Source organism: Nyctereutes procyonoides, unplaced genomic scaffold (assembly GCF_905146905.1).
Source record: "Nyctereutes procyonoides isolate TBG_1078 unplaced genomic scaffold, NYPRO_anot_genome, whole genome shotgun sequence".
Taxonomy (NCBI): Eukaryota; Metazoa; Chordata; class Mammalia; order Carnivora; family Canidae; genus Nyctereutes; species Nyctereutes procyonoides.
The window spans coordinates 8,392,749-8,404,828 of NW_026575082.1; the positions used below are offsets into that span (position 1 = coordinate 8,392,749).

Consider the following 12,080-nt stretch of genomic DNA (forward strand, 5'->3'; position numbering starts at 1 on the left):
TATTTATTCTAGGTCAGTAGGGTTCTGTGGTGATATATAGTGATAACTTGTTTTGAATTCCTTTTCTGGGGAAATGCATGTCATTTATTGTAGAATTGCTTTGGTAGATTAATACCAAATGAAACAATCACAAATGAACAAACAATTCTATTGCCCAGAGATCAACTAAATACGAATCTCTAGAAGCGGAACTTGTCACTAGTATTTACCAAAACAAAACAAAAAACCCAACAAAACTCAAAAATCATCCCCTATGATTGTAATATGCCTCCAGCATTAAGAACCACTGTGGAAAGGGACAGAAATATTTGGCCTTGTTCATTAAGTCAAATGCTAGAGCAGGCCAAAAAATTGCTTCTTTTCTCATTTCCCTCCATTTTTATGCAGAGGCAGGATACACACACACGCTACCTGTGACAGTCATAACATTCAAATACCTTCATTTTTGTTTCCAATTTCACTATCACAAACCCTAATTGTCCTACACAGAGAGAGAATCTGTCTGAAAATATCCAAGACAAAAATTACAAGAAGAGAGGCTCACCACTAAGGATGATCTACAGCCAACTCTCTTGGCTCTCAGTGGCATTCTGGAAGACCACGTGGCCCTCTGTTTCCCTACATGGAAATAACCACAAAATTGAACCACTGAGAATGTTCCATCCCTGTTAGTGGTGTACTAACACTAGGTAACTCAGACCAGCCTGCATGCTGACAATCAAAAAAGCTGGACAAATACAATACTGGATCAGTCTGATAGGTATCAAAGTCTACCACAGAAAAAATTGAGAATTTATTTCTACAGGACATTTTAAAAAGCAAGACCAACTGAAAATTGTAGACCCAAAAAATAACTTAAACTGATTACGAGGAGTAAATTTATAATTACGAGGAGTCTATTCACAATTGAGTAGAAAATTAGTGAAATGGAAGGTATGTCTGAAGAAAATATCCATCCTGAAGCTTGGAGTGACAAAAAAAAAAAAAATGAAAAAGAAAAAAAGCAGAGTAGCACAGAAAAATATGGTACAAATGATCTAGCATATGAGTAAGGAAGAAGAGAAAAGAATGGACAGAATTGATATGATGGAAGGGGAAATAGCAAGTAGTTTTTCAGAACTGAAGAAACATACTAAGTTATAAAAATCCAGAAGTACTATAAACCCAAGAATAACAGAATTAAAACTACACTTACACATAGCATAGCAAAATTCCTGAAAACCAGAAAATGTGAGTGTTAAATGCAGGCAGACGGGAAAAATCTAATGATTTCAAAAGGTGAAAATAAGACAGCTAATTTTTCAATGCAAATAATGATAGAAGACTTCCTTCTCAGTGCTAGGAAATAAAAAAAACAACAACAACAACAAAAAACTTCTGTCAGTGATTCACCAGAAGTGGAACAGAAGTAAAGAGGAAAATTCACCCTTCATTGGTCTTCTTGCCCAACTACTACTTTACTACAATGAATTCTATACCCTCACGATTCAGGGATGTTGCTAGGTTGAGAATTAGCATTAACCCTTCTCATAAAATGCATCAGTGACTTAGGTCCTTAGAACATTATAAGCCATTTATTCTGGGCCTTTACCTCAACGCTCCTCACCCATACAGACACATATTATGAATTAGGTATGCAGTTCCTTCTTCATGGAACTCACAACAAAGCCTTCTTCACTCATAATTTCTCATCTTGGTGTTATTTTCTCTGCAAACCACAAAGCACATACTGTCTCTGTGTACTCAGTAGGTATTTGCCATATATTGCCCCAATTCTCTCTCCCCATACATCCATTCATGCTTTGTCTCCTTAAGTAGGCAACAAAGACAGAACAACAACAACAAGAATGAGGTGCTATGCTGCAGTGACAGCCAAAAACCCAGACCTATGAAGGTATAAAATTGACTTTAAACTATTGGGTTTTTTTCTTTAATAAGGTCTAAAGCATTGAATCTCCAATAAGGAGATCACAGCATCATTCAGAACTTACTGAGTTTTTAATTAAGTACGATTTAAACAGCCATGGTATTGTAATTACATAGACCAGAACACAAAGTAGAAGGAAGTCTTTTGTGAGTAGCCATATTGCTGGCAGAAGTGTCAGCTGTGAATCAAGAAAGAATGACCATAAGTCTCTAGAAAATTTTGAGTTATGCCTACTACATTGTTTCAGAAGTGAATTTCTGTCCCTCAAAGAAATTTCTACTTTAACATTTTTGTATTCACATTATAAAGTCTTATAGACAGTCAATAATTAGCATTTTGTGACTGATTTATTGCGTAACTGACTTTATTTTTTGGGATGCCAATTCATAAGTTCTCAGGACTAGTAACAGCGGTTTTGGTAGCGTGCAGTGGTCTAACAAATCTCACATTTTCTTTACTTTTTCCCCAAATCCTCACTGTATGATAATGATTATCGATCATAGTACCACATTAAAAACCCCCAAAAGCATATCCATGAGCAAGACCCAGGGAGACCAAATGTGTGTTAAGTAGCCATCAGAGATCTACATAGCTGTCATTTTCAATGTACAGAAAACATATTTCACACTTATACATAATTTGGTAGCTTCCAGTTAAACTCAGCATCACGATTTGGCACTAGATGCACTTTTGTTTAGAAGACTTACAGAGCTAATACTTAAAGATTCCAAAGCGTAATGAAGTCTATAAAAGTATCAGGAAAATGATGACAGGGCTGCTTCCCATAGCACAGCCTCAGGGTCCTTAAAACATCCAGGGAGATGCATGCCTGTTTCCTAGTAAGTTAAATGAAAAGGCATACTTTCAAAGCAAGTTCAAATATGTAAAAAGTAGACTTTCATTCTTTTTCTTGAATAATATATCAGAAATTTCACAAGGGTTATGTAAACAGAGATCAAAAATTTTCTCTTACTGGTTGCAAACCTTTAAAAGCTATAGCCTTCAAAAGATATGCTAAATTTCAATTTTAGACTGATACCAGTTTTTTTCCCAAAGAATAATGTGAATATGTAATAATTTTTTTAATAAAAACTCAGCTAGTATGCCATTAAGACATTTTATGTACATTTTCTTCTCCTGTTATCCTTCCTATTATATTTGTATGTAATTCAGCGTGTAAGGACTCATATGACATCTGAAAATATAAATCATTATATTTAATATATAACACATATATGTGTGTGCATGTATATATGTATGTACATATATTAACACATGTAAACACATATAAAACGTACATACAACATATTTTAAAGGATACTGAATGGTCAGAGAAAATCAATTTCATATTTACAAAGAAAAAATCATGAGGAGAAAAATAATTGTACATGTTTATATATACAAATGTTATAAAAATACCTACACAAAAGTAACAGAAAGGCATATAGACATTTTTTAAAATAAGAACTAAAAAAAAAAAGGAACATCATTTAAGTATATCTATTTCAATTCCTTCCCCTTAAAAGTAGCAAGCAACACAACAGATAAATAACCAAGCCTCACAGGTAGAGGTCATGGTATGGTTTAGTACTGCCCAATGTGTAGGGATTTGGGTAACACTGTCACACTATTTGCCAGATCCCAGTAAATATGTACTACTTTTAAACTATGCTTTTTTAAATGAACTCATTTTTCATTGTTAAACATAATCCTTTCTATAATTTTCTTAAAAGATCCTTCTTCATAAATACAGGTAATGCTAAAATAAAGATATTTCAACCTTTTTAAAATATTTTAAATTCTACATAGACCCTATAAGCTGCATTTTGGAGCCTGTTCTCCATTCTTAAAAGGAGAAAATAGCTATTTTAGATGGTACAATGAAAACGAAATCACATCAATTCAAAGTGGTCTGGAAAAATATCTGCATAGTATCTCCTTATTGCGGTATAAATTCTCTCACTAAATAGCACTTTTTCCCCCAGTTTTATTGAACTGTCATTGATATATTACATTGTATAAGTTTAAGGTGTACATCATAAGGATTTGATACATGTATACTCTGTGAAATGATCGCCACACTAGGTTAACATCCATCACCTCACCTAGGCACAACTTTTTCTCTTGTGATGAGAACTTTTATGATCCACTCTCCTAGGAACTTTAAAAAATACAATATTGTATGGCTAGCCATAGTCACCATGCTATACATTACATCTCCAGAACTTACTTCGCTTACAACTGGAAGTCTTGTCTTTGATCATCTTCAGCCATTTCCACCACCTCCCACCCTCAAGGAGCACTTTTATCTGCAATGTAAGTGACCTAAAGCTGAGTCAAGAGAATGATAATATTAGCTTTATACTAAGAAACCAACTGAAGAAAGCACATTACTTTGAATAGTACACACAGCTGTGTTGCTACCTGTCTACATACATTGCAAAGCAGGAACTGCTGCCTTTAGATGTAACAGTGCATCTGCAGTCATGATACCTAGATTTGAGTATACACATTCACGCACAAACCCAATCTGTGTTTCTGTAACTCTGGTTGATTCACTTTACTTCTTTGGGATTTGAGTTTATGTATAAAAGGTAAAATTAAATGACGGTAAAATCAAATATGCTTTCAAAAGCATGCTGGGAAAATTATGTAAGAAAATACATGTGGAAATTCTTTATAAGCTGTAAAATGCACGGTACACCAAAACGTAAAACGAGTATGTTACTATAATGAAGCCTTAAATCAAACTTCAAAGTGTTTGTCCTCTCAGTCATTTTACTGTTAAGCCAAAATATCAGCCAAGCTTTCTACAATGAATTTAGTATAATAACAGGAGACGCACTTTTCATATGTTCACATATTACAAATCTCATTTATTTCAAACAACATGAGAGCATTTCTTTATTAAATGAGTTTCTGTTCTCTGCTAATAACAAAATATCATTTCTTATTGCATTCAATTTGACTGACAGGTGCAATACTCTCATTCAGGAATAGCGTTACAATGTAAAAAGGAAGTAAGTACTCAAAGGATAATCCTGTTCTGTATCTTAAATTAAAACTAATGGAGATTTATGCAGAAAGTTAATGAAAATGTTCTCTACCTACATTCTTGAGCTCTTTTTTACAAAGCTACCAGAGTTTGAAGAAAAAAAAAAGATCCTGTGAGTCACGTGAGACAAAAGCAATGAAACTGAAGTAAAGAAGTTATTCTCTTTTAACACAGTGTGTCCCATTTGATAGAAATTATTTTTTCCTTAAAGCTAAAACTTCAAAATTTATGAAATTTAGAGATCATGGTGGAAAAACAGGTAATTTTTATTTTGTTTGTATTGCTTGCTTTCTATCTTTGCATAGTCTCTAAAATGAAGTGAATGTGAATAGAAACAGACCAAACAGGCAGCCCGAGTTTAGCACCGCCTTTGGCCGGGGCGTGATCCTGGGGACCCGGGATCGAGTCCCTTGTCGGGCTCCCTGCATGGAGCCTGCTTCTCCCTCTGCCTGTGTCTCTGCCTCTCTCTCTCTCTCTCTCTCTCTCATGAATAGATGAAATCTTAAAAAAAAAAAAGAAAGAAACAGACCAAAGATATGAATACTTAATAATCCTATTCAATGGTATTCACATGGGTTATTATGATCCAAACAGAACAACATATTACAACAAAAATACTTCAACAAAAATGGATCACATCTATTTCAAATACATAAGCTTCAAATTAAACTATTTTTGTGTGTTATTTCAGACTGCTCCTAAATATCAACCATTATTGAGCACTTTTGAAAGACATTTAAGGAAACTGGCAACGTAAATCTTACAAGATATTTGACCACCGTATAATTACCCTACTCACAATTTAGTTCAGTCATTTGAAAGATTTCCCTAAGTACTGACTATAATCTTTGTTATCTGAGATAATGCCAATTTTTAAGATTCACTTTGCCAGCAGTCATGTGTAAATATATTAAGATAAAAACTGAGATGTGAACTTTTATATTTCACTCCTGATTTAATGGTTTGCCCCAGGTAGTACACAGACATAATATTTAATATCAAAATCCAGCAAAGCACTTTTACAGTTATGCTTACTTTTATTTCCTTGTTTTTGGCTTTAAGTCTTGAAAGTTCAAAAAATATTAGGCACGCCCACGTGCGCAGCATAGGATTGTTTAAAAAGACAAGTATCTCACTAGTTTCTGAATACCTGAAATGTCATACACACATACAATTGCAAACAGATTAATATATAGGGATTCTACAGAAGGTATACAAGACTTTTTTCAAGTCTGAAAGTCTAAGATCCAGTAATTCTTGTAGAGATATATAGATAGATAAATATAGACATAGATACAGAAATTAAGTGGAATGCATATAGTGTTAAACACATGCATAATAGTCACCATGAACAAAAATCTAAAATAAAAATAACTAAAATAATTAGAATGTTCATACTTTATTAATTCCATACTTAATGAGAAAGAGATAAATGATAAATAACCATGGATATAATGGATCATTTTCAGAAAGCGATGTCCAGGATACAGTATATTCTAGAATGAGTAAAGATTAAGTACATCCAATGCAATTTCCTTGTATTAAATCCATAGATTGAGAATTCATATCTGAAGTAATGATCCTGAGAGTTCTTTTGAGCTTTAATGAATGGTCAAAGTCATTAAGTTACCTGTACATTTTATCTTAAATATATTTAATGCATCTAATTCTTGGCAAATTGATAATGCATGTCATACAAGATAAAAATAGCTCTTCATCAAATATTTTCTAGATATTTGGAAAACCAGAGAAATCTTTACTTGCTCTAATCAGAAAACAAAAAGGAAATGGCCACATTAAAATTCCCATTTATATTAATGAATGAGCTTCTGTAGGGTGTGTAAATTTTCATAAACATCTTCCATGAAAAACTACTCTCCTCTATCATCAGAAGAAAGCTGTTTGTGGACGGACGGGAAAACCCCAAGAATTTATAAGAAGAAGATCAATAACCATCAAGCCAGGAATGGAAGTGTCTCAAGGTTTTAATCAAGGAGGGAGAGAGGGCAAGATGTGGATGAAGTCACAATAAGTTGTTGAAACAAATGGAGACTATGCAAAAGAGAGAATCCTGAACAGATAAAGTTGGGGCTCCTCACAAACTCCAGATGTTCCTTTATATTTCCCTGCTTCCCTTACAGCCAGACTGGGGAATAGTGACTATTACTGGCCTCATGTACTATGAGTAGTAGTGATGTAGGAGGTGTTTTCTGTTCATAACCCTGATCAATACAACATGACTTTGGGACATTCATAGTCTCTCTCTCCCTCTCTCTCTCTCTCTCACACGCGCGCGCACACAAACACACACACTCACACATACATGCCACCTAATAAAAGTAGATGCTCCATAATTATTTGATCATTTGTTGAATGTGCAAATGCCAGCCCTATCTTGAGACATTCCTTTGATGCCCACAAGCCAGTACAAATCCTTCGTCTGACTTTGAGAAATAGAAAACAATTTGTGTAAAATACTATTTGTCTGTGTACAAGATGCCTGTGAATATTCACATTGATGTATTTGCACAGAATTCCTTGAAAACATGGATGTGAGGGCTGAGTCTAGAATTAGTCAAACTATGGCAGTCTGGAATTTGCACAGTGATGTTAATGATGGTCATGATGGTGTCCCTCCATAATGGTGCATTTACCTTTGCTAAATTATAGAATCAATAAGCCATGTATAAAGTTATATTAATGGTTTCAGTGATTGAGTTCCTAATCTGCAAACCAAGAATACATTGGATATGTTATGATCTATGCCTCGCTCACTAAATTTAACCTATCAGTGGTCAGAAGGAAATAAATAATAATGGCTAAGAGATAAACAATTTTGACCAACATACTTTAGCTTTGTTTTAGCTTTATTAGTGCTTTTAAATAACCTTTCCTTAAAAAGAAGACTGACCACCATGGTACCTTGTGAATTATAATACCAATCATGCAACATGTAAGGGGGCAAAAGGAACTGCACTATTGCAAGGGCTTTTAAATCATGCGAAAGGAAAACAATATATTCATAGAAACAGTCATAGGTTATAATGAAAATTTAACAGACTATAAAAAATGACTATTAAAAGTCATGTCATTATATGCTTAATGATTTAATACCTTTAAAAATGTAATGACTGAATAAACATATTTTTAAAGGATGAGGGTAAAAATCCAAGATAATACTATTTTTTTTTCAAAATAATTTTCCTGAGTGGAAGATAGGTTGATTAATGAGTTAAGATAAATTTCAAAGCAAATATTCCAAATATTAGTTTGACACTTACTACTTCACCCAAATAACTGGCTAAAGAAGTGTCCTCAACAGGTAGCACTATATAGATTCTGGAAGAAGACCCATGGCAAGAGTTCTTTCACCCACTTCAACCTGGAAGCACCTCTATCAGGATTGTCCCCAAGCCTAAGAGGACAAGTAGCACTTTTCTTCTCACCTCCAGCACAACAGGAGACACTAACATGTAAGGAGTAAAGACTTTGGTAGAACATTTCAGCTCAAAATATATTTTCATATCATAATAATATCTGATACAACTGGCCTCATGCCCAGGGTTTTTTTTCCCCCTTAAATATTATAAAACCTGGTTTTTGAAAGCATGAGTTATGTACCTCATAAATAAAATATCTGTGCATATTTCATTAGAATTTTTATTTTGATATTTAGTTCTGAACATAAACCATAAAGGAATCATGATGTATCCTTTTAGTTAAAAATATCATTTTATTTGGAAAAATCCACAGTTCTGAGTCCATAAAATTTGTAATATGTATTATTAACTATGAAAATGAAATTTTAATATTTAGATAAATCCTATTTTATGACATAGGATATGATTTTTCATATTTAAGGCACCCAGTACTTGCTTACAGTGTACTATTTCTGAGACCCACTTAACTTATTAAGTTTCACAGAAACATGTATGTGAGGTTTTGTCATGTGAAGTCACCCTTCTGAACACTACAATATTCTGAATAGAAAGTCTCTAATGGGACGCCTGGGTGGCTCAGTGGTTAAGTGCCTTTGGCCCTGGGTGGCTCCGTGGTTAAGCCTCTGCCTTTGGCTCAAGGCATCACCCCAGGGTCCTGGGATTGAGTCCCACACTGGGCTCCCCACAGAGAGCCTGTTTCTTCCTCTGCCTGTGTCTCTGCCTGTCCCTCATGAATAAATAAATAAAATCTTTTTTTTTTTGAAAAAAGAAAGTCTCTAAAGTTTTTCTTTAAGAAATAATATTCTTCAAAATAAGCAGTTAATTTAGCTTAGTATTTCGATTTAATATTAAAACAAAACTGTTTGGACACCAAACTCTGAAGTTCACATTTCTCAAGTAGTAATAGAAGACAAAAATTCATCTATATTTATGATTAATCTACATACAGACATGCTTTTATTGTTTTCCCCGAAGGGTGCCCTTTACAAAGGCATATCTCCAAACAGTCTGTATGGAAAGAGATGCTTTGGGATTGCAAATACGTTTGCACACATCTTTAGGAGGAATGGTGTTTTAAAAGGACATTTCAAAGGCTGTTAACACCATGGTTACCCAAGAAGCAGTCAGTGCTCTTTCCTTGGAGCTTATATTTTAATTAGGCGGCATAATCAGTTTTTGTCGTCTGAAATCCTGGAAAGCGGGGGATGGGAGAAGAATCCTACAGCCCCCCTCCCCCCACCCCATCCCCGGGGCCAAGAGCACAGGGAGCGAGGGTTCTCGGGGTTATAGTCCTTAGTCTCATTCTCACGTACACAGTGACTCGGTGGAAGCAGATCCGCTTGTCCCCGGGGGACTTGAATCATCCATTAGCTTATAATGTCTGAGGTGTCAGACACAATTGAGATCCCAAGAAGACGGAAAGAGCGAGAAGGATGAGCAAGCACCCTGTGGGAGAGCAAAGGGCTCCAGAGGTCAAGTTCCTGGAACGGTCCTCCCCTCCAGCTCTCTCCTGCTGGGGCCGTGCGGGGGGCAGGGTTGGGCACTGCGCCCCGGCTCCGAGAAGCCCTCAGCCTCCTGGACAACCGCAGTTTCCCACGTGGGTTCCTCCTTAGCTGCCTGGGAAAGAACGAGGCGCGATTTTCTGCCCACGGGCCGCCCTGGAGACGGGGCCGAGCGGCCGCACCCGGCGCGTGCCCTCCGGCCCTGCTGGGGCGCAGCCGCGCTCCGAGGCGCCGGGCGGCAGGTGCGCGGCTTTGCGGTCACCCGGTTGGGTCCGCCCGGCTCCTACAGACCTGCTGAAGTTCCGGAGTGTGGCCCCCGTCTCCTCGGGGTGCGGGCTGCGTCTCCGAAGCGACACCCAGCAGGGGCGGCACGAAAACCCGAGTCCGCCCTTCCCCTTCCTCCTGCGCCCCACACCTGCGTCCACCAAGTCCTCCTGGCAAGGCGACTCCGGGTGCGCGGCGCTCCTTCCTCTTGGGGGGGGGGGGGCTGTCTGGGGCCTGAGCTACCTTGGTGCGATCTTCGAATGGTTGGTTCGCATTATTTTCCTGTCCTTCTTCCTTTTGCTGAGCGAGGAAATAAACGAACTTGTCCCTCGTCTTCTTGCCTTCCCCGAGTTGGAGGATTCATCGGGCCAGCACGGAGGGCGGGGAATGTTCTCGTTCAAGGCCGCGCTGCCCCAGGATTCCCGAGCTTCGCAGAACTGGAACTTTGCGAGCAGGGCGGTGGAGGGACATCCAGGGAATCCGGCTGATGGGGCTCTCGGCGCACCGGCGTCCCTTCCAAGCTCAGGACCTGCCCACCTCCCGCGGCGCGCTCCCCCCCCCCCCGCGTGCACCGCGCCCCCTGCGCCCCCCTGCGCCCCCCGGGTGCCCGGCCTCCTCTCCCCTCCCGGCCTCTCCGCTCCCACCCGGGCCTCCGAGGCCGTGGGCGCGTCCCTCTTACCTCCTCGGCCGGTCCCTAGAGAACTTCCGAACCCCCGGGGGTCTACACTGCCCCCCCCCGCCCCAAGTCGGGCGGAACATCTCTCGCGAAAGAACTACGGCGACGTGTCCATAAACTTTGCTGTCGCGGGCGCCGCCGAGCCAGCGGCCGGGAGCACACACCTGCCTGCACGCGGGCGCAGGTACACCTGTCCGGGCGCGCACACGGCCAGGGAGCTGCCCCCCCCCCCCCCGGCGACTGCTCGGGGCGCGGAGACGGGGGGGGGGGACGCGCGGGGCTGGGGGGGGCAGCGAGGGAGAGATTCTAAATGGGCTTGGGCGGCGGGGTCTCGAAGATGGTGATTCTAAACACGCACACAGGGCGTCCGTGCACCTCCTGCACACCGAGCAATTCCCCCCGGAGGGCGCACACTTTGGAGAAACACACCACTCGGGGATGCACCGTGTACATACCCCCCCCGCCCCCCGAGGCACATTCATCCTCAACCTGACAAGCCCTTCGGTCTGCGCGACTTCTCAGTCCGGCCCAAACCAGCCCCGCGCACACGAGGATGGGGACCCGGGGTCCCGGAGCCCTCGCCCCGGCGTGCGGAGCCCCGCGGCAGGTGCGGGCTGTCGGCGGAGGGGCCGGGTCCCCCCCGCCCCCCGCCCCGCGCGGTCACCCCCCCCCCCGCCAGCCGCGCCGAACGCGAGCAGGGGAAGCCGGAGCCCCGCGAGCCACTCACCCCCAGCTTCCTGCTGCGGATTTTCACGTAGCCCTGCTTGACTATGTCGTTAAAGTTGGAGGCCATGGCCGGCGCGCTGGGGCTCGTCCCCTCGGCGACCGGCTGCCCGGAGTCGAGAGCCGCCGTCCGCCGCCGGGTCCGCGCAGGGCTCGCATCCAGCCAGCCGCCGCCCGGTCCCCCGAGCTCCCGCCGGCGGGGACGCGGGCGGGTGGCAGGGCGGCCGCGGACGGGGAACGCGGCCCGGCGCCGCGAGCTGCGCCCGCCCCGCTCGTTCCGGGCTCACCTCCGCCCCCCGCCGCCCGCCGCCCGCCGCCCGCCGCCCGCCGAGCGCCGGGCCCGCGCCGCCGCCAGCTGCGGGCGCCCCCTCCGCGCCGCCGCCCCCGGCAGCACCCACGGGCTGGCGCCTCGCTCGGCGGCGCACAGCTGGCCCGAGCGCACCGCGCGGCTCCCCGGCGCGGGGGAGGGGAAGGGGAGGGGAGGGGAGGGGCG

At 41.7% G+C, this 12,080-nt stretch overlaps 1 protein-coding gene across 1 annotated transcript in view; it reads right to left on the reverse strand.

The window, feature by feature from the left end:
* Window positions 1–11,862, reverse strand: part of LOC129514655 (docking protein 6) — a 363,401-nt gene extending 351,539 nt beyond the window's left edge. The window contains exon 1 of the mRNA XM_055333417.1: window positions 11,592–11,862. Coding sequence (XP_055189392.1) covers window positions 11,592–11,657 — 66 coding nt within the window. The 5' untranslated portion in view covers window positions 11,658–11,862. The remainder of the gene's footprint in view (window positions 1–11,591) is intronic.
* Between the last annotated feature and the right edge of the window lie 218 nt (window positions 11,863–12,080).